Source organism: Polypterus senegalus, chromosome 9, assembly GCF_016835505.1.
Source record: "Polypterus senegalus isolate Bchr_013 chromosome 9, ASM1683550v1, whole genome shotgun sequence".
NCBI classification, from domain to species: domain Eukaryota; kingdom Metazoa; phylum Chordata; class Cladistia; order Polypteriformes; family Polypteridae; genus Polypterus; species Polypterus senegalus.
Genome location: NC_053162.1, coordinates 94,310,497 through 94,334,745, shown reverse-complemented (window position 1 = coordinate 94,334,745; position 24,249 = coordinate 94,310,497). Strand labels below are relative to the sequence as shown.

The following is a 24,249-nucleotide window of genomic DNA, read 5'->3' as shown; positions in this document are numbered from 1 at the left end:
TTCCAGTTGTAAAATGAATGAAAATATGCACTTGCAAAGAATCTTGGACTAAAGTTCTCCATAGAAAGGTGTTAAGTGGATTTTTTTTATTATTATTGCTACAAATGTGTCATTTTCATTATTACTCTTAAAATATAATAAGAAATGTATTTATGGACAACACAATGTTTTTGGAACATATTTTGTTGTCTTGAAAGGCAAATAAAAATTATGAAAACATAAGTAAAATCTGAAAATTCAAACAAAACACTGACAACAAAATATGCAAGCTCCACATAGTCACTGCCCTGGCCATGAGTGTTGTAATTGTTAATTTTCAGAAAGCAATTAGACATGCAGTTGACTGTAAAGAGCATATGCAGAAGTACCTTTGTATCAGATAAAGTTGGTTAGATTCTCGGTCAACTGTACAGTAAAGTAATTTTAACAGTTCTCATGATAGCACACTGATTGGTATGTGCGCTTCTATGAAACTCTCTTTGGCACTATACACAGCATTTAACATGAAAAATCCCTTTATTCCATTTTAAAAATTTGTGTTATTTTTGGAAAAAGGCGTACAGCTTTGCAGTTTGGCTTTCAATAAGAAAGATTTTTGTAAGCCTCTGTGTAGCCGAACAGCATGTCTGCTTTGAGGAGTGACTGAGATGGAAAGAAGTTTTTCTGTGCCTCAAAGGACTTGGAAAGTGCAAAACTACTGTTCCCAGATTTTCATGAATGTGTGCCTCTAGACAGAGAGCGGCATGGCTCCAATTCAAGCTGCGAGTGCTGAGAAGTTGGAAAAAAAAGTTTGCTAGGCTCTTCTCAAAGTCAGTAAAATGCCTCCTAAATGCCGTTCTCAAAAATTAGTTGAAGATTTTCAGTACAATTTACATTGTCATATGTTTTGACAAAGTTACAGTAACTTGGAAACAATGCTTGTTCTGATTGTTTTACTCATAATTAATTAAGTAATAACCTTTATGTCTTAATCCAATTAAGATCTGTAAGGGGTCAGGGCCAATTCTGCCAGCCCTAGACACAATTCTGGTATCTTGCAAGGCTGATTTACGCACTAACCCAGTCTTATACTGACACAGGTGCCAGTTTGAAATAGACATTTTAATGAATTTACACATTAGTGATGCAAGAAGAAAACCATACTAATCAGAGGAAACCCCAAGCAGATAAAGGGAGAATGTACTGTGCTGCGACTGAATCCATATGGTTGTAGCCCCATTCACTGCACAGCAATACCAGACTAAATAAACAATTTGATGTTCCTTTAAACAAAGTGATAATGCTAAAACATGCAGTCAAAATCTACACTAACTTTGTAGTGTTGGGCATCTACTGGGGTTTTCATTTGGTTTATTGATGTTTTAAATGTCAACATGAATTATACTGCCATGATCTTTTAATATAAGATTTTAAAATGAATGTGGGTATGTTAAGTCACAATGTAAGTCTTCCAAGTTGTGCAGATCTCTCTTATATTTTCTCGCTTTCAATTCATAGAATTTGAACAGAGTGTATTAAATCTTTGTATCTTTTTACCTTTATTATTCACAAGTCAAAGTTAAAGTAAAAAAGAAGTTCTCCACCACGAACTCCTGATCTTATGATCCCAGCATCTTCCACTGAAGCAAGAGCTTATTTGCTGGCATCAAAAAGGCTTATACACCTTGCTAAGATGTCTGTCAAGCTGGCTGATGTGTTTAATCCACAGAATTGCTTAGATCTTCTCAGTGGGATTTACCCATCTGCTCTTGCTGTCCTTAAAACATCTACTGGGATGATGAAACAAAATAAATGCTTATCTAAACCTCAGTATCTTTAATTAGTAGGAGACAAGAACAGCCACTGCTTTAAGTCTTTTTTTATAAGTATAGGTCATTTTTGTCAGTTAAAAAGTCCCAATATTATGCCACTTCCCATATTATATGCAGCAGATTTTCACATAACTGCTTAAGAAATATTGTGTTCAGGTATACAATGAGCTGAGTAATATTTAAATATAGTTCTCGGTATTACAGTATATGATTTCAAATTCATGGTTAATTATGAATATTAATATGTGCAATATTTTTGTTGTATTAATATGCAAATTCTTCCTACCTATGTAAATTAATAATCTGTTTTTTCACATTAACTGTTGTTTAAACAGGTATTAGCATATCAGGGTCCTCGTTCAGATTTACAGTAGCAATCACATAACAACAAGTCTGTTCAATATTCACTGACTTCCTGTATCTTCTAAGACTAAATACAAATACTGTGCTAAATTATAAAGCTTTAACTGTCCCTTGCACTGGACTGCATCAGTAAGCCCTATATCACCACATTCCAGTCTGCCTTTAACACTGGCAATCCCGTCTACAACTAATTTACTTCCCTTGATGATGGGCCCTTCAATTCTGTTACACCAAGAACTTTGGAATGATCTCCCAAAATTTGTTACATCTGCTGACTGCTTTCACTCCTTTAAAGATGGTTTAAAACTCGTTTGTTTAAGAAAACATGTAACTTACATTAACATGTTGCCCTTCTCTTTCAGTATATATTCTTTTTGAGCAGATTCTTATAATGTAACTCTGTATTTATTCCCCATTTTAGGTTTATTTTTTTCTTGAGCTAAAGTAGAACACTGTGTTCTATTCAATTATTTATCATTTTATTTTGTATTTAACACTTGTGTTACTTGCTTCAGGTCAGAGTTGTTTATTGGGCTTCTGTTCCAATTATTCACTTTCCAATATTTCTGAAATGGTCTGAGCATGAGGAGCATAATCAAAATGTATGATTGCCAACTACCAATTGTAAAGGCACAAAAGTAAATATCTCAGGACTGAAATTCTAATTCTAATTCCACAAATGCAGGCTTTATTTGCCTTATTTATTCAGTGTATTGGAATTCTTATTTATGTTTGTTCTGTAATAACCCTGTAACTTAAGAGAAGGGGCAGCACGGTGACGCAGTGGTAGTGCTGCTGCCTCGCAGTAAGGAGACCTGGGTTTGCTTCCTGGGTCCTCCCTGGTGGAGTTTTCATGTTCGCCCCGTGTCTGCGTGGGTTTCCTCCGGGTGCTCCAGTTTCCTCCCACAGTCCAAAATGCCGGTTAGGTGCATTAGCAATCTTAAATTGTCCGTTGTGTGTGCCCTGTGGTAGGCTGGCGCCCTGCCCAGGGATTTGTTTGCGCCTTGTGCTGGCTGGGATTGGCTCCAGCAGACCCCCGTGACCCTGTGTTAGGATATAGCGGGTTGGACAATGACTGATTGACTGACTTAAGAGAAGCGTAGAGTCTTGGAAAGCAATACAGCATGTAGAAATATACATAATAAGCAATAAGTAATGTAATAAATATGATCTTTTATTATCACGGTGTTAAAAACACACCATAAAATGTACAGCGTGAATTAAAAAACAGTCGCTGAACTGTTTTTTTTTCTGCCTGTAAATGCTGCAGTATTCTCTGTCCAACAGCTTCTACAGTGGCTGAGATCCTTCATCGTGTGATTTATTGTATAATTGCTTACATCTAATACAAATTTCAGATACATCACACAGATTTCAGAAATCTTTTTGTTGGCCGGTGTTTACAAACAGGTTGGAGTTGTTTTGCAGATGTATTAATTTCATCTTGAAGTTAGATGTTAGTGATGAAGAGTTTATTGGCATTGTCTATATACCTTTATACTATATGATTTCTTGCAGGTCTTGCCTTATATCACATTAATCTGTTCCCTCCTGCTGGGCTACAAACTTGGCTTTGAATCCTCTTTTTGCCTGCCTGATGGGCTTTTGGATGGTGGTACATTCACAATCAACTGAATGAAATGCAACAGTTGCTTTGATATTTGACACAAATATCGTTATTTATCCGGGATTTTTTACTTAAATATAAACAAATACTCCCAGTTGGTATTTACTGTCTACGAGATATTTAATACAGGATTCAATTGGCACTGCAAATTAAGGTAACTGGAGTAACCTCCATTCAGTTTTTTCAGCACATTCCATTAGTTGTTGCTCATTCACAAGACCAGAATTATACATTTTCTTTCCTTTTGTTTAGTACTCCTCCTAATATGCTAACAGTACTGTTGTATTTATTTGCTGTATAGTCTTAAAATGTATTGCACTGACCAGATTTTATTATTTTTATTGGTGCTACATTAAAAAAAGATTGAAAACAGAAGTGTATAAAGACTTAGGAAATGCAGATGTGTCACAGAGAAGTACTCATTTCTGACTTTACAAAAAACACTGGTAGAGCAAACCTCCGTGATCATTATTATTATTATTATTATTATTATTATTATTATTATTATTATTATTATTATTATTATTATTATTATTATCCTTTGTTGAGTGTGACTAACAATTGTGTAAATGTAACTTATAACAAAACAAAACACAGGCAAATCAAATAACATCAAATTCTCTACCCAACCTAGGTGGAGCATTAATGAACTGAACAAATGGAGGCTGTGAGGCTATGGATCTGTGTTGGTATGGGGAAGTTTTGCCAGATCAAAGCCCTGTTATTGCCGAAAGAGATCCTACTCTGCTGGGTCCATGAGCAATGCCCTTAACCTGCAATTGCTCCAGGGGTGTCTGTACAGTGGCTGACCCTGTGCTCCTAACCCAAATGGGTATGTGAAAATCATCAAATTCCTAATGCAAGAAATTGTATAAGGCAAAATATAGAGAAAAGAAAAAACAACTAACAAACAAGGAAAAAATTGTTTTTTCACCTTTATTCTTTAAAGGCATTTACTGGTTTCCTAATCTAACCCACTGGACAATTAAAGATCATTTCTGAAAGTAAGGCTTGGGAAGACTTTTCCCTTTTGTTTTTGTAATACATATATGCTGACAATGAGTTTAGTACACAGTTTATTGCCTTTGTTTCCTTCAATATATTCTTTGTCCCCAATAGCTGATATGTTAACATAGGGGGAAAAATATTTTAAACTCATCTGATTCTAAATAAAATAAAGTCACTTGACAGGAATGAGGGAGAATTATTTTATAATTTTTCCATTACTCACAAATATACCATACATAGTCGCATACTTATTTTAGCTGAAGGCTTTAATTGTCTCTTAATTTCCACAATGGATCATTCTTCCTTAGGCAACACATCATCATCAAGACTTGAAAAAGTGTAAAATTTCTGATTTTTGGCACTTTCTACATCCATAGCTCAAGAATATCTCAAGACAATATTAATTCATCTCTCTGCGAGAAGAAGGAATTCACAAACTGACTACTTCTTTATTGAATATAAATTGCTGTCTTCAGTGAAATCATGTAACTATGATGCCATAGTAATTTCTGATCACGCTCCATTTATCATGGAGCTCATAATAATATACCCATCTAACTTAAGGAGTACCTGGCGACTCAATCCACTTCTATTAGGAGATGATGAATTTGTCAAATATGTATCTTCACAAATCAAGTACTTTATTGGAACCAATCTTACTTTGGTGATATCCCTAGCAGCTTTCTGACAATCACTGAAAGCATATTTAAGGAGCCAAATAATTTATATATAAGAGTAGAGTGTAAACTAAAAGTAAAACAGAAATCCATTCATCCATTTTCCAACCCGTTGAATCCGAACCAAGGGTCACAGGGGTCTGCTGGAGCCTAAAACAGAAATAGCACGCCTTATTTCTAAAACTGCATGTTTACCAACAGCAGATGTTAAGTATAAAACCTTAACTTCCCAAACAGAATTCAGGCACTTTCCTAATGAAGAGACTGAATGACTATTTCTGAAATAACTTCTGAACTTCTGAAGAGAAGTCAAACATGATCAGAGCTCATTCATGTCCATTTCTGTAGATATAAAAACAACCATCACTGAAACTACATAAGCAAAATATTTATGGAAGAGCTTACATTGCTATTGCAGGATAAACAACATATTTCTGGAATATCTTACGTTGCTATTGCAGAACAGTGATTAGCACTTCTGCCTCATGGATTCAGCACCTGGTTTGAATCTTGCACCCATTTGCTGTCTGTGTGAAGTTTGAACATTCCCCATGTGAGTGTATACAAATGTGAAACTGGGCACTGCAATGGAATGGTATCTTATGCAGATCTCTTTTCACTTTATTTATCCATTAGTTCTTGCATAGGCTCTGCAAAACTGATCATAAATTGATTTAAGCTTAATTGAGATATTATTTTATTATTTGCTATATTCTTAAGAATTTGCGTTTATGAAGCATCCTTGTGATAATGAAAATAAACAAGAAACAATTTTTGTATCATAGATTCCTGTCGTCTGCACATTGTGTGATGTTATTTTACAAAGCCTACAGAATGAGAATTACACTGAGTGGCAGCGTAGTGGCAAGAACACAAAGACGTTTTATCGTACATGGTGCAAATAACAATAAGTTTGAAGTGAGCTGATTACACAATTAAACTCCTTATGTTTTTGTAAGAGTTCTACCTACAGTACCTTTCTTTTCTGAAAAAACTGACACAGAACTGTCTTCCCAAATATTTTTTACATTTTTCAGTGGAATACAGATGCACTACAAATGCAGATGATTTGGTTCAAATCAATATACTCTGAAGAATAGCCTAAGTAATAAAGAGACTTACATTTTCTAACTGCTTTTAGCCAGGCCCATTATGAGCAACTTGTGTTGGAGTAAGTTAACACTGGTTTGATGCAACAACTACAATTGATATAGTTTAGCAGTTACTGTTTATCCTGTCACTAGGTGGAAGTGTATGCTGTAATTTCTGTTTGCTGAAAAAAGAAATGTGGAATGTTCCTCCATTTTTACTTTTGTCTGTACTGTTTCAAGAATTCCCAATAACTTGTAATTGGCGCTGTCTCTCTTTTTGTGCTTGGTAATAACAATTTTATAGTCTCCTGAATATTTTTACCTTAATCATTTTATTTTCCAGACCTCTTACATTCTTGAACCTTCACTTTCAGCCTGATTTAAACTTTTTCTGACACTTGATATTTTCTACATTTATCATCTCTGGTTTCCAAACTTTTGTAAGCTGTTGACTACAAATTTTCTGTAATTCTATTCCTGTAAATCTTTTTAAGATCTGCCTAATAATCTCTGTTCCTGCTCTGTGTACTCGTTCAATGGCTGCAGGTCTCACACAGTTTAATCTAAATATTATTCAGACATCTTCAAGCACTGTATCATGACTTTGCTGACAATATTTTTGGGAGATGTGGACCCTGTGGCCAAAGATCTTGCAATAGATATGCTGCAGAATTGACTAGCTACAAAATACATATTAGATTGTCAATGACACCTTTGTCAGTGGTTAAATCGAAATATTCATTTAAATAATATGTAACTTATACAGTGAGAAGGAAAGGCATTGGTAATGATATTCATTACTATAGGAGGGCAAAAAAAAAATGGAAGTAAAAAATAAAAATGGTCTTTTATGCTAAATAGGAATTAACAAACTTGTCCTTCCAAAATAAAAAATGCAGCTTTGGCCTTTTTGTATCACCATATTCAACTCTGAATGCATTTTTCTCCAGGATTAACTAACTTCCTAAGAATTTCAATACTGACTGAGTGAAAGCTTTCTTTTTTCTTCAAAGATTCTGGCGAAGGATAAATGTGTTCTTTTTGCCCATATCTAGGAAAGAAATCACCCAACAAATGGTTTGCTTATCATTCTGAAAAGAATGGCGAACTGCTTTCAAAGAGTTTGTGAAGGCAAATACTCGAGCTCTGAGAAATTATTTATATTAAATGTGCTTAAAAACTTTGGATGTAGAAATGTTTTAATTAATCAAAATGATTAAGTGATAGAATGAAAGGTTGTAAACATTCCAACTGCAGGGTTTTACATATTTCACTATACAGAATTCTCCTTTCTGTGGCTGAATGTAAAGAAGGAATAATATTTCCAATACAGAGCAAAATATTACATTCAGAAAATTAAATGTAGTGTACATTTAGGGCAGTAAGGCTAATTGTACATATTGATGTTGTTAAAAATATGGAGGTTTTTAAAATACCAAAGATTTTCTATTGTACAAACAGTGAATTACATGTTTTAACATTTTATTTTAAAGTGTAAAAAATTGGCAAATGGTATAAAGCATGGATGTATCCTTCATTCTATCTTACAGTTGGTAGCAGATATCAGGAATACTGACATAAATATTTTGAGAACACATGGGTAAGCATACTGCCAAATAAACTGACACTGACAAGTGGTACGTTCCATAAAAGGTACACCTCTTATAACCACTTTAGTAAATGTCATGGTCAAGACAGACCATTCAGCTCAGAGCAGCCCAGTACTGTCTTTTTAAATTCAATAACTAGATTCTGACTGTGTTTAATGTGACATCTTCCACAAGCAATGTATTTTGTGCCTTATTAATAATTTGTGCAAAGGCCAAGGAAGTATTTTCGATAGATGAAGGAAAAAGTGACCTTTAACTATTTCAAAACCAGCAAATTATACAGCGCAACATAAATTTCACAAACTACAGTTGCATCCATGTGGAAAAGTAACTGCAACTACTTGCAATTTCATACTTTTACATAAGCCATAACTAAGAAATCTGGCCCTCAGTAAAATAGGTAAACCAGACTTCAGATGACAATATTATACTTTTTAATTACGTTTAATGAAAAATAAGTATTCATGCAGGCACACTGCATGTGAAATTATAAGCCCATGACTCAGTAGCTTGTTAATGTATCCACGTCCCTGCATCTCAATGATATTGAGGTCTGGACTTTGACTTTTGATATCTTTTCTTTTTCAGATGTATGCTTGTGGTTGTTGTCCTTTTTGCATGATCCAGTTCTGGCCAAGTTTCAGTTGCCAGCCAGATGGCTTCATATATTCCTCCAGAATACTTTGGGATATGGAGTTGTTCATGGTGGAACATGCAAGGCATTCAAGTGCTTTAACTGCAAAACAACTCAAACCATCACAAATCCACCACTATGTTTAACAGTTGGATGATGTACTTATGATGGTAAAATGTATTTATTTTTTTCCTAACATGGTGTTATGTATAAAATCCAAATAACTTCATTTTGGTTTCATGTGCTTAGAGGACATTTTTCTAGATGTTCTGTGGTTCATTCAAATTCTGCTTTGCAGAACTAACCTGTGCTGTCATATCCTTTTCAGAGAGAAGAAGCTATATTTGCTCAGTTTTTGCTTTGCATCCCCCCAAACCTATCATCTATGGGGGAAGAGCGAAAGCTTTAGATTTGTCAAAAATTTCGATCTCTGGTTTTTGAAAGATTTCAACATTTTACGGTCCACTAATACTGAAAACATTGATATCTTGATGATGGGTGTGTTGTCTGTGTAGGTGTCTGGGTGTCACAGTGTTTTGAGGACGGACTAGAGCTAAAATGGTTGGATGGAAAAATACCAAACTCGAAACTTAAGCCTGTTATCAGATGATGACGTGTTGATTAGAAGAGAAAGAGGCAGTCTGGAGGAACCCTCAAATACCGTAATTCTGCAAATATTTATGAATTCTTCTCATCATTTGCTGTTGTAATGACCTATTTTATGATCAGACAAATCAACATTAGATTGGTAAATAATTACTGAAATATTATGGAATAGTTCAGGTATCTTGGTTCCTAGGGAGCAAAGCATACTGACGAAGGTACGCTCATGAAATGCAACATTCGTCATTGAAGAAAGACCTAAATATAACTTTTTCATAATTTTTAATATATTTAAGCCTCATACAATCTATTCTTTAGATAAATTTTTAGGAAATCACCTCCCTGGAAGATTGTCATCTGTCTTTGATTCTCTCAGTCTGTAAATGATCTTTATCACTGTATAATTATAGACCTAAAATTGTTAGGAATAGGTTTTATAATGCTTCACATACTGACTGCTTCTTTGAGGTCCTTCCAGATATCTTTAACCTTTGCCATGATGTTACCACCAGCATGAATGCTCTAGAATGACAACTCAAAAGGTTTTCTCTTGCATAAAAGTGGTCATCAGCTACTTAAGTGCATGTAACGGCAGCAACTAATAGTTTTACTTTTTTTATCTGAGATGGAAGCAATAAGGGTGCTTTTACATTTTCACATATCTGTGTATTTTGTTGAATAAGTAAGTAACGAGTCCTACATCTGATATGTTTGTCTTCTAAACCTGGATTGATTTCATTTTTGGTCTTGGTGAGGAACAATGACTAATGTTATTTTCTGATATGTAAAACCATGCCATTATAAGGAAGTATGCTTACTAGTTCTGCAGTGGGTTGGTACCCTGCCCGGGATTGGTTCCTGCCTTGTGCCCTGTGTTGGCTGGGATTGGCTCCAGCAGACCCCCGTGACCCTGTGTTTGGATTCAGTGGGTTGGAAAATGAATACTTACTATTTTCAGCATTATTATTGCTATACTTTTATTCATAATTTTAAGGACAAATTTCATAGGTTGATGTTTTGACATTTTCCCACCACTGTTTCATTTGAATGTTTTAATATATAAATTAATCAGGAAATGTACATTTTTGCACAAATTAAAATCTAAATTAAAAACTATCTATGTATCCATATTCAACTCATTAGTTCACTCAATCAGGCAAGACCTAGACCTGCATAAGATAAAAATTAGTACCAGGGGGGAAAGCCATAAAAACACTATCTACACTAAGTTGGCTCTCCAGGAGCATTTCCTAGTTAATCATAGATCCTACCCTCATAACTCATCAATCCCTGTTAGTACTCTCCAGTCACACTTGACAGTAATCTGAACCACGATTGTTAAATCTCACTTGTGTTGAAAATTCATTCCAGCATCTGTGAAATATCAGCACTCTTTCAATCACAGAAGTACAAATACCATATCCAAAAGATCACTCAACTAACTGGCTCAGCAACACTGTGTGTGCTGATTACTAAATATTTTTTTAAAACATTTCTAGTATCTTACTTACTTGTTTGTATTTATTACCCTACTAGCCATCCCCCATGGCCCCACCCACATAGTAGTGAAACAGGAGGCACCTGCCCAGCTCCCTAGTCCTGACATCACACTTACCCCTCCCCTCAGCCCACAGCCTCTGTCTTGGATTAGTGCAAATAAATCACTGCTGCAAGTGAACTATGATTCTTAGCACGATGAGAGAAGTTGCAAAAGTAGCTGGAATGTTCAAGCAAATTATAGAAAAAAATCCAATCTAATCTAGTTCTCTCATTCATTAGCTAAGCGGAGGTAAGTAACGCCCCGAAACTGGCGCGTGAGTAAGGAGGACCCCACCCTCCTCCCCTCGACCCGCTGTGGGTGTCTTGGATTCATGCAAATAAATCGGTACCAAAGCGAACTATGATACATAGCACAATGAGAGAAGTCACAAAATCAACTGGAATGTTCAAGCAAATTATAGAAAAAAACCTGATCTAAATCCGTTAAGTAGTTCTCATGTGAAAAGAGGACAGACAGACGTTGGATTTTATATATAGAGAGATATAAAACTAAAATGGCTTTCTCAATATATTTACATCTCTCATTAACTTTTGGTCTGATCTGTGAAGTTCTTTGTCTGAATCTCTGCATGATGTTTTTCATTGAAACATTATGAAATTTTCTCTCACATTTTTCATTCTACACACTGTATTTGCCTTTAATTATTCTTAAATCTTCTTAAATTAAGACTACAATATTTAGATGCGGCGGCACGGCTGCCTCGCAGTTAGGAGACCTGGGTTCGCTTCCCGGGTCCTCCCTGCGTGGAGTTTGCATGTTCTCCCCGTGTCTGCGTGGGTTTCCTCCGGGTGCTCCAGTTTCCTCCCACAATCCAAAGACATGCAGGTTAGGTGGATTGGCGATTCTAAATTGGCCCTAGTGTGTGCTTGGTGTGTTTGTGTGTGTCCTGCGGTGGGTTGGCACCCTGCCCAGGATTGGTTCCTGCCTTGTGCCCTGTGTTGGCTGGGATTGGCTCCAGCAGACCCCCGTGACCCTGTATTCGGATTCAGTGGGTTAGAAAATGGATGGATGGATATTTAGATGCATCTATCAGCTTTTAACAACTTTCAAATGTTAGTTGTATTGAGTGCTTTGATACGCATTTGTTCTGCATATCAGGATATCTCAAATCTGTTTTTATTTAAAGAATTACTGTTTATTGTACTGCATTGTTTTGCTTTATAAATTGCTACTGCTATTACCATCCATGTTTGTCTTGTTGTAAGGAGACCTGTAATCTTTGTTAGTTCATGAAAAACCTTGGAATAGTCCTTGAGGTCGAATGTACATACAGCACACATAAATATTGGTATATAAAATATATAACAATCAGATATTCAAGAAAAATTAATTGACACATAGGCACAGCTAAACACATAGAGGAGATTTCGGATCCATTATTTAACTTGAAATTTGAAAACTGCATCCTTCAAAGGAATCTGATATAACCTAACTCCACGCAAAAGCCATCCCAGTGGCTACCTAAGCCAGAAGTCTCAGAGGGATGAAACAGCTACCATGTCACCCTGCTGCCTGTAATTTAGACTGAGTACAAAAAAAAAATAATTGCTTGAGTTGCCCCTGTAACACACATATCTGCGTAACATTAAACCATATCTTTATTTCATGTATTGCACTAGGCCTATTTATGTTCTATTCCCCTCCAAAAAACAGGTAATGTACTTTGACTCTAATAATATGTTTTATTTATAAAATGCTTTTTCCATGCTCTAATAGGTTAACAGGCTTAGCTACATTGTATTATTAACTGTTCACTTGGAGCACTGGGATATTGGTGATGAACACACACCATTAGCCTTGTGGTATTAAGTCCAAGTAGTCAGCCACTACATCACAATTTAACTTCTAATGAATGCTTTTCTTCACAGTATATTGACTATATACACCCCATACAAATTCTGTTTTTTTGTTTTTTTTTGTAACAATGTTTCAAATGCTTTTATAAAATGTTTTGCAGGTGCTCTTTAAAATAATGATTGGCTAAATCAATAAAACGTAATGACCTCTTGTAAATAAAGCCACATTTCTTTGTTTTGTGTTGTGCTTATGTGTCTCTACTTAACGAATGGCCATAAAAAAGTCACAGCATAAGGAATAGTAGCTGACATACCTTTAATTTTATTGCCAGCCAAAGTAGTCTCTGACATTTAAGAAGGAAAAAGGAAGAAAGAAAAAGCACAACCAAGAACAATCAATTGGTAGCCCACAGTAAGATGCTGCCTGAGAAGGGGTGGTGACCATGCTGATAGCATTCCTCTATCATTTTGATAATGGCACCTTCATACATTTTCTTTATTTGCCTTTGCCAGTGCTGTGGCTTTTAAATTTAATATCAACAGTCTCATATACTCATATAGTTCAAGAAACACTATGGGAGACCACTGATAGACTCTGAAAAAGAGATAGATTAGTCATAGACAAATCAGGTAGCAATACTGAAACATGTCAAAACTCTAAAGTGTAATATAATGTGATAACAGAAAAAATGAACTGGGCACTTGGGCTATGTACAGTATGTTTGGCATGTTTTCCAAATTTCCTTTTCTAATAAGAAAATGAGTTTTGATCTTGATTAGAGGCATACTTCTAAGGTGGGTTTAAACCCAGGTCCTGTAAATGATTATGGGAGTGTGCATGTTCTGTTAATGTATATCCTGTGATATCTCCCACATTACACTCGATGCTGCTGGGTTAGAGTACTGCTCCCAGGAAAGCTATATTGGAACCATTGGCCTCAGCAAATAGGTGGCTCAACAAACTATTTATCCATATAAGAAATTAGCTATATGGCTAAAGAAATATCAGAATAGCACCCAATGACAATTTCTTCTTCTGTACAATTGTAAATACTGAGTGTCAATTGAACCATCAATAATGGTTCCTTTTAATACATCATTTAAGATAAATTGTAGTCGACAAAAAAAAAAAAAAATAAAATAAAAATAAACACCAGAGCCCATACTTAAGCCTGCAATGAAAGAGCCCAAATGTTTTTAAATGGGAAAAAAGAGCTCTCACAGATGTGCAAGACTGCCCTCTAGCGTTGGCATTTTGATAAAGCAGTAACAGTAAGATACTGAAGCTTGTATTCAACATAAGGTTGTCAGGGGCAATGAATTAAAGTTGTCAACTCAAAAGCCAAATAGCCTCTGTTCATTTTTCCTCTAGTAAAAAGGAGATGACTTTCTTCTTGACAATACAAACGTCAAAAAGAGAACTAGAATAAGTCAAATTAATTCTTACATCCAGCCCTACAACACACCCCCGCTGAAGGTATTCAATTTTATTATATTTTTGCAGTTAAGGCTAATGATAAAATACATTATACAGAAACTAGCTAGAGCAATTATTATTTACTTGACAAATATTTTAACTAAAGCTAGACAAATAGTTTTCAAGCATTTTTTATAACAGAAGAGCAGGCAGGATAAGAGACATGTTTAGGTCACATAGTAAGCTGGTGTGGAGTGTGATATTAAACCTGTAGTTTTGTGTTTAAATCTTATTAACCTAAGCCAGTAGGCTATACATACACTTTTGTTATTGTTATAAGGTTTATGAACTATAATGCATTAACTCTGTGAATTGTAATCCATGAACTAAGCTGGACTGTACAAAAAAGATATACTGTATGTTTTATTCTTTAAACCCCTGAATTTTAATGCTTAAATTAACTTTTCAAATCCTGTTAAAAACAACAACACAGGACAAAGACGAAAGAAGATTGTTCATTGAAACATTTTTTCTTCTGTTACCACTTGAATAAAAAAGGTAGTAGTAGCTCAAAATTGTGTAGCTATGTAAGTTAGACTTTTTGCATTACAACCCCAGGGTCATGGGTTCAATTCACAGTCCCATCACTGCCTTTGTGAAGTTAACATGTTCTTCCCATATCTCCCCATAGTCTATTTTTTCCACCACATTCTAAACACATATGCATTGCGTTATTTGACCCCCATATGAGTGAGGAATATGCCTGTGCGAGCACTAAGATGGCTTTGTGCCACACCCAGCCTTGAATCTAATGTTTCCAAAATGAGCACCAGCTTTCTATGACCCTGAATTGGATAAAAGGATTACAAAATGGATGTATGGATAGAATGTATAGTCAGAAAATATGTTTACATTAAAAAAAATAAATCATCGGATAGAACAAAAATCAAATTGCATCTTCTACAACACTTAGTAAAATGAGAAAAACACAGGCACCCCCACACCTCCTATTTTTACTTGCACTTTCATCTGTACAGGTAAATAGGAATGTCTTTGACTTTCCCAAAATTACCTCTCACAAATTTGAAATATATTGCACCTTGTCAGCACAGCCCTTCAAAAGTGTGAGTGCTAATCCCTGCTTCAGCTGACGCAAAGACAGTAGTATACTATTTGAAAGCAGAATAGATATTACATGTACAGTATAATGGGAATAATAAAGCACACATTTCCATGCTGTTGAAAAGTAGAGAAAGAATTAATCATAATGTTTCTATATATTTTTGGCCCTTGGGTGTCTGTGGTTTAGCTATATCTGTAGCTTGTCTTCTGTGCAGTTTAAAATAAAGTATCAATTTTCTAGGAGGGTGACTCAGAAATGAAGAATGCAGGAGAAAGAAAGTTAAGACAGATACACACACACACACACACATATATATATATAAAACATTTTATATATATATATATTAGCTGTGCTACTCGCCTAAGATAGCTTGAAATCTAAGTAATCAACGCAGACATTAATGTTTGTAGTGCACCATGTAATGCATGTCACTGTTATATGCTATTTGGTATGGGATTTGTAAAATCGGTGATGATTATGGTGCTCCATCTGTTGGAATAACAAATGCAGTGAATTTATTACTAAAAATGTTTCTGATATGCCTTCTTTTGGAATGACACAGAAATAGCAACCAAACACACACACAGACAGACAGACAAACATTTATTCATTTATTGCTTATATTTTAAGGTATGTTAAAATTAGTGTCGAGTTAGTGTTGAGTTACTAATTTGGCAATGGTGTATCAGAGGAACAATAAGCATAAAGAATGGACAAAAAAGTGAAAGAGCCCAGTGGTGATCATGCATGAAGCGTGCCATTTAGAACTGAGGACATTCATGTGCACTCAAGACACATAATAGAGCAAACAAGATTATAAAAGAGAAAATGCTGCACATATAGTTATAGTAAAACATGTGCATGAAGAGCACCAACCACATTTCTCTAAGCCCCAATTTTCTAACTAAAAAGTCTCAGCACATGTTTTATTGAGACTTAACTGCATATGATTGAGGCCTAACAGCTGACACAGGGGCTGCTCTAGGCTAATGATCCATTAAATGCAAAGCACGAGTCAGGGGTTCAGTGGTACAGACACTTTGTTATAGGTTAATGTGTTAAAATAGGGTAGGCCTAGTATGCCTTTCCCCATCAATTAATTAAAAAATGAGAGAGGAAGAAATTCTTCTTTACCATGTTACTGGTTAAGCTGAAGAATTCTAGAACTCCCAATAATCTGTCAGTTTTCTGAGCTAATGTATCCACCTAAGGTTAATGGGGAGTCACAGCCTGTGCTGGCAGCTTTACAAAGAATAATCTAGAAAATTGATGGATGAAATATCAAACAAAACCTTAATATTTTATAAAGATAAATACTGGTGTCGGTGTACTGGACACCAACAAAATGTGATTTTTTATAGGAATTAATTTTGTAAGATACTTAACCACAAAACCTGCTTAAGCGAAATAAATAAACACAAATTATACATTGACAAAATATGTGAATACTATAGCTACAGAATACTGAATATTTCAATATTTTGAAGAGTTGGGTTTGAACGTTTGATTTCACTGACCTTGAAAGCTTTCAGTGAGTTAATGCTGATGTCTAGACAACACACAAACCTTCCACACTCAGTTACAGAATAGATGCCATACCAATTATCAGAGGGTATCCATTAAAGAAAAAGAAACACTGTTTATCTAAATTACAGAATGACATAATACTAGTGTGACATTATTTATTGCTGAATGATGATAAAACAAGGAACAAGTTTAATAAAAAACTAAGATGACAGGCAGAATGAAATTGGTCTCCAGGAAGACTAACCCCATTAAAGTGACATCATTTACCTGATTTCCACTGAGATGTGCAGTCAGCACACAACTAATTTGCAGTGATGGCCTGAGGTGTTCAAGTTTCAAGGCAATAAAAAATAAGTACACACACATTGCTATGGAACTGCTTCACAAACCTGAAGAAAATGTCTCATGAAGTCAATAACTACAAAATGTAGTTTTGGTATAAACTATAAACACCTGATCAATAACATTAACACTGCTTACAACTACAGATAACCTTCAGGAAATTTTGAGCTAAACTGACTTAAAACAGCGTAAATGACCTGTTTGCACGTTTTCTGCATGCAGATCTCCTGTGCTCTTGAATGTCTCCCTGGGGTGGAATGCTAGCTTTCACTACATTGACATGATCAGCTTGCCTGGCTGTTTCTTAACTGTCTGTGTCAGAGTGCACTGCCATTATCATTTGTCTTTTTAAGAATTAAGCCCAAGTTGATGTCATACTCATCTTATTGCCAGAGAGTTGAAAGGAATAAATCGAAAGCATATATTAATTGACTGGATACACCTTCAGAAGTATTATATCATTCATCTGGCTGCTCAGCCTAGTAAGATGCAAGTACAATATTGCTTCCACTTCAAAGTAAACCACTTGGCTGTGTGGCCTCACAATCAGTCAGTACTCATGAAGGGAGGAATGACCTTCCCTTCCTTTTGCATGTGTTAAAGTGCCATCTACAAAGAGACTCAAGGAAGCACACTCAGTTGAAGCTCCCTCTCAGAAAATGCACTCTACATTCGGATTCAATTAAAGGTGATTTTATGATGAAACGCTAAAGAGGTGGATGGCAGAGAACAATGTCACTTTTACCCTGACCAAAAAACAAAAATGTGACCTCAGTTTTAAATTAAGGATTTCAACTTGATTCTAGGTTCACAAGTAGAGAGACATCTCCAAAGACCTATGGAAATGTTTGAATAATTGTCAATGGTTAGATTAGGCTGTTTAAGTAAAGACTGACCTGCAGATCCTGATCACTTTGATGATGCAATGTGAAATTTCTTTTATTCTTGAACTAAAAGGGAATGATGTAGTATTGCCTGTATCTAATAAGTTCATTCATTCACTTTCTAAAATCATTTTGTCCAACACACGTTCACAAAGCATCAAAACTTGCCTGAAAATAAGGAAGGAGTCAAGTCTGAAAGGGCTACCAATCCATTATGGATACCTGTTGGGATAGGCCAATCAGAGTCATCAGACAACCGAACCTGCACATGCTTAGACAGTGAAGTTCTGGAAGAAAACCATGAGAACAAGAAGAGGACTTATAAACTCTTCAGAAACTGATCAGAGCAGAAATCGAATGCTGGACTGTAGAGCTATGAGGTGGAAATGCTCACCATCACATGTCTTAGTTGACTAGAAATTCCTTCAGCAATATATGATTTGCCTGGCTTCTGATTTCTTTTTTTCTAAATTTAAAAGCAAACTAAAATTCGGGGACATTGTTCTCCCACAGTTTGTTAAGAAAGCACATTTAGAGTGATTGTAACCGTACACTCTTACATTTTTCTCCTATTTCCCACTATTTCTGGTATTGTCTCCAACTAATTAAACTTATGAGTCTTTTCATGTCTAACAACAAGGGCCTGGATGTCCAAAAAGATTATGCCACCAGTCAGTCCACATTGCTTCACATTGTCTCAGATAACTTGTTATTTCCAGCTGTTTTCATTCAGCCAGACAAATCAGCTTGACATTGTACTCATCTTTTCCTTCTAAGAAAATCAATCAAAATACTTCAAACTTGAAACAAACTCTAAATGTACGCGTCATGCCTAGCAATCAGAAAATTTGTATATACAATTGATAGAGATATTAATTTCTATGTAGTAAAATATTATTATTTAAAATAAAATAACCAGTATTCACATATGGTTCACCTATTGGAATTCTGATTTTAATGCATTGAGAACTGAATGAATGGTTTCTTGTTGTGACATTAAGCCTGGCAAATCAGACAGATTTATTACACTCCCTCTTCCCATATTTTATGGGTGTTCAATAATGGAAATAGTGTATAAGAAATAAAAACAGTACTGGACTTGTTTTGGACATGTTTAAGCAGTTCAGACTAGGGTATCCTGAAATAGGAATTTGGATTGATATGTTTTCCTCTTAAATTATCCTTATTTCTCGTATAGGGAGTGCAATACATGACTTTTATCTCTTGAATTGGGAAGATCAGTTGTTGTATCACTAAATGTAATTCTTTCGATACGCATTTGTAAGACTTTCAGCAAAGACGTATACTGTTAGAATTAAAATAGAAAGTAACACCTAACATGAGGTAAACATTACTTTTTTTATTTGAAATATTAAGGAGAAATCCATCCATCAATAAGAGAACCTGCCTAGCCCAGTTTATAGGGGTCAAAGATTTTCCAGCATCAGTTCCCATTTAGGCAGCGAATCTGGGATCCAGTGCATTGCATGGCACACTCAAGCACTGGAACATTTTATGGTAGGCACAGATTTGTAATTTAGAAAGAAAACAAGAACACGCCACAAGGGAAAAAAATGCAAACCCCACGCAGAATCAAAAGGGTTTGAACATATGATAGTGGAGGTATGAGAATCTTTAGCAACCCAAAACACAGACATTTCATCAAAAGTAATATGTTTTAAAAACAACAGCTATATGTTTTGGATTTTTTTCTCAGATCCAATATATAAAAATATCACTTGAGCATAAATAAACAGTTGAAGCAACGTGTACAGGTAAAAAGAATTTTATATACATTTTTGATACTTTTCTGTATTTTAGCATTATTAATGGAGATACTTTCAGCAGAGACTTTCTTCTTTGCTACTGTGTGATAATCAGAATTATTAAAGAAGGACTAGCAAAATAGGAAAATCTTAAACACCATTTGTAGAATTTAATTTTAGAGCTGTCTACACAGGGAAAATGCACTTTACATTAATTACAAAATAAATAGAAGCACTGCATTCTGCTAGGAAATCTGCAGCATGGTGCTCCCAGTACTGCCAGCCATTCATGAAAACAGTGAGGAGGAACTGTGGTCATTATTCTTAACCTTTAAGAAAGCAAACAACTACAGGCGGAAAACACTGTGCCATTATATTCTGCAGTACACTGCTCTGTGTGGATTGCTGGGTGGTGAATGTGTCTGATGGGAAATTAGATTTCTATGAAGTAAGAATAATTTCAAAAGAATTTCATCTTCTTCTCAATCATGATAAAACTTTGAATTGTCAATACATTGCACATATTTGATTTTTTTTCTGTTTTCCTTAAAATGCAAACAAATGCATACCTACTCTAAACAATAATCATCAGTAAAATACATTTCTTTTATAAAAGGGTCATCAACATGACATGTTATTCAATATTAGACCCAAAACCAGTTCTTTGGACATAAATGTACCACTGAATGATAAAACTTTACAAAAATATATATGATTTCCAATCACCAATTTTCAACACTCAACAATATGTGGTCATCTTCAAGAATTCATTTAATCATCAATTTTCTAACCTGCTTATTCAGCTCAGAGTTCTACAGAATAATTGGTCTTATAAAGTGATCTGCAGTAAGTTTGAAAATTGAACTATGCATTGTGTGTAGCTTTCTAATAATATCAATTAAGAATAAAATGATACAAGTCTTGCCCCTGTCCAAAATAAAAAAACATTTAAAACTAGATCAAGCCTTTCTTTCAACTTTGCACTGATGCATAACTGTGCAGTAGTCACAAGGACAGGCCTAGGATATGTTGGAGTGCTTGGCTGTGTCAGTCCTCTGACATGGGAGAATCAGGGAATTCCCCCGAAGATTCCAGGAACTATAGATGTAGATTAGGAATGTCCTGTCCTGCCCTGCCCTGCCCTGCCTAGCTGTGCTTGCTACTGCCATGACAATATGAAGACCAAGAAATAGCAAAATGAGTTGAGATTAGACACCAAGCATGGCTGTTAAAACTGAATTAAGCATAATGCATAGAAGAAGTGAGAATAATTTAAAATAAAGAATAGCACATACTTTGATGTATGGCCTTTTTGATCATTTTCATGTGCACAATACAAGATCTTCCATCCTTTACAATGTATATTGCTTCTGCACCTGCTGGCTAAGTATAGCTTCATGACAAGTGTCTTTTAACTAATGGAAGAATATGTGTCGAGACATTGGAGCAGAAAAAAATATGTACTTCTTTGTATTGTATCTTTTTTGTTCGGTACAGCATCTTATTATATAAGATTAGTTGAGTGATTCAGTTTTTGGTACCTTAAATGCAAATGCACTGACATAAAAAGATAAAGATTTCATAACTTGCTTTCAAGTTAAAACTGTACCATTGATGAAAGAGGGCCTCCTTGGGCTTTCTTAATAAAAAATGTAAATGAAGCAACTATTATCCTTAACAAACCATACAATTCATTTAAAAAAAATATATATATATATATATTGAAGGAGACTTATTTATTGAATGATGGTCATAATTTCCTATTCCAGGACATTAAAGAGACAATTTTATTTAAGATAAATATTGTTTAAGTTATAACTTAAACTACTTTTAATTCAGCTTGTGATTAGAATTAAATTAAATATTTAATATACTATAGAATGTGATCATGATAGAAAAGGAAACAGTTATAAGTGTAATTAAAGGAGTATAAATAAAAAGATATAAAAGCATAAAGGAAGTGCTTTTAAGATACAATGCCAAATGCAGTATCTTCACTTAAAAGAAATGTTATCTATCTTCTTTTTAGTGCTTGTAAACCTGTCTTGTTATATTCTTACATAACTATATGATACTAATAATGTTTTGCCTTTTGTAGTACTTTACTTTCCCCAGAACACTTCAAAGCACAGAATATCAGGGTATGAATTTATCCTTATTGCATCTACTGCTGCTTGCGCTTACAATAGGATTTCAAAATCATCATGTGATCTAGAGGGCAGAGCTTAACAAGCAAAAGTGGCTAACTAAAGATCGCAAGATTCCCAGGCTGATAAGGCAGAAAAGTGACGTGAGAAGAACAGCAGTGCAAGTCAAGAGCTAACTGTTGGTTTCACGTACAGTATAGTGCTTATGACCACTGGACATCCTCTCATGATGGAAGCAAAAAGGGATGATATTTAAATGATCAAGACAACATCATAAAAAGGCTCTTGCACGTGATTGGTATTGTCTGTTAAGCAAGTACGTTCTGGTCATCTGTACAACTCAATTCTGTGAGTTCGCAGCATATGCCAGGAATTTATACTCAACGTGTGCGCGGGACGTTCCCTGCATGTGTATGTCTATCACTGAGATCCTTGTGGACAGTAATCTAAACATTAACATAAACATCGTTATTTTATTCATTTAATTTGTTGCATCTGATGAGTGCAGATGATTTGTGCTCCAACACTCTTGCACACCTTTTGCATTCGACTGAATTGGACACTTATAGTTGGACCAATGAGGCATCACATCTCTTCGCGTGGGAGAGCTGCTCAATCCTTTTCTTCAAAGGATGGTAGCCAAATGACTGCTATTATTTTTTAGCAGTGTAGTCATTATTATTATTATTATTATTATTATTAATAATAATAAAAGTAATAATAATCCATCACCGTTAACACCCTTGACGGAATGATTCCGGGCCGAAATTCTTGCGTAAGCTGACAGGACTTCATCGGCTGACGAATCTGTACGTTGCACGTGCGGACAGTTATTTCTTTGAACATCACTACCGCACGCTCTACAGTTATCCTTGGACTGCTCTCACAAATGCTTTGGCTTTGAAATGAGTGAGGCTGTATTGCTCTCTGTTAAGGCGCCTGTCGCCTCCTGTATATGTGCTCCAGAAAAGGACACTTGCAAATTTCTCCCCAAACACGGACAGCGGCATAAAGGCAGCACCCCTCTCTCTCTCTCTTTTACTCACACACTCAGTTATATTTTGCTTTGATTGACTGCAGCAGGTGCTACCAGTCCCACTTATTCCAAGCCTGATGTTTATTCCCTTTTTATTTATTTATTTATTTAGTTTAACATATGCACAACCTAAATCGGAGTAACGGGAGAATAGCGGAGCACACAGGGACCTTTAAATAAAAGATACGAATTGCCACACATTCAGCCCAGCAACATAAATGAAGTAAATCTGGCTGGCTACAGAACTGAAAGTCTAAAAAGACAATATCTAGCTATGTACCAGGTTTATTTGTAGGTTGCCTGATTTAAAAAGCTAACGGAACTTGGACGCTTTCGACTATGAAAGAAACGAGTATGAAGCATAGTAGTACAAGATCGCGACCACCAACACCAGTATATTGGCTAGGCAACTGTGAATCAACCATTATAAATACTTAAATGTATAAAAGCCACAATGAAATTTGATCCACCATTGCTCTGTTTGAAACGAATCCTTTCCACAATTTTCACTTATGAGCTCACATACTACTCTCTCGAGCTGTCAACCTGCATTCTTTTCGTACCACTACAGAAATAGCATTTATAATCTATAATACAAAAAGGGTAAAAAATGAAGAGAGCGACTGGGTGCTTTATTCCCTACCTGGAAGATGAGGACGGCAACACAGATCTCAGTCTTGAGCTCCATGATTAGTTTTTTTTTTTTTTTTTTTTAGGGTTTGATTTTACGCTACCGTGCCGGAGATTTGATCAACACTGTTCATATTTCCCGAGCCGAACTGCCAGTGAGAGCGAAGCCCCTGTGCCTCCAGCTGCCAACTTCCCAAATAGAACTGCAACCTCATCACTAAAGCATTGGTTGAAAGCGAGGAGTCCACAACCAATAGATTTAGAGGGGGATTTCTTGAAATTGGGAAAGAAAAAAGAAAGAACAACACAATCGTACAGTATAGTGGTGAAATAGTGTAATATGCCGCCTCTTATTCAGAAAATAGTTCAAAATGATGTTCCTGTTTACATAGCCGAAGCGATTATGAATTTTAAAAAATATTGATATACGATTGTGATCATGTCTGCTAAGTAAGTTTTACGGCTGGAAAAAAGCATTACACTTACAAGTGAAATGCTGCCTTTAGGTCTGTATTCTGTCCTTATAAAGACTGCAACGCTTGATTAAACGATCCTTCATTTCGTGATTGATCAGTACATCTGCTCTGGCAGCAAAC

The 24,249-nt window shown here is 35.4% G+C and overlaps 1 protein-coding gene across 1 annotated transcript in view; it reads right to left on the bottom strand.

Moving 5' to 3' along the window:
- Window positions 1–23,857, bottom strand: part of cdh13 (cadherin 13, H-cadherin (heart)) — a 1,331,220-nt gene extending 1,307,363 nt beyond the window's left edge. Inside the window, exon 1 of the mRNA XM_039763495.1 lies at window positions 23,667–23,857. Coding sequence (XP_039619429.1) covers window positions 23,667–23,711 — 45 coding nt within the window. The 5' untranslated portion in view covers window positions 23,712–23,857. The remainder of the gene's footprint in view (window positions 1–23,666) is intronic.
- Window positions 23,858–24,249: the final 392 nt, after the last annotated feature.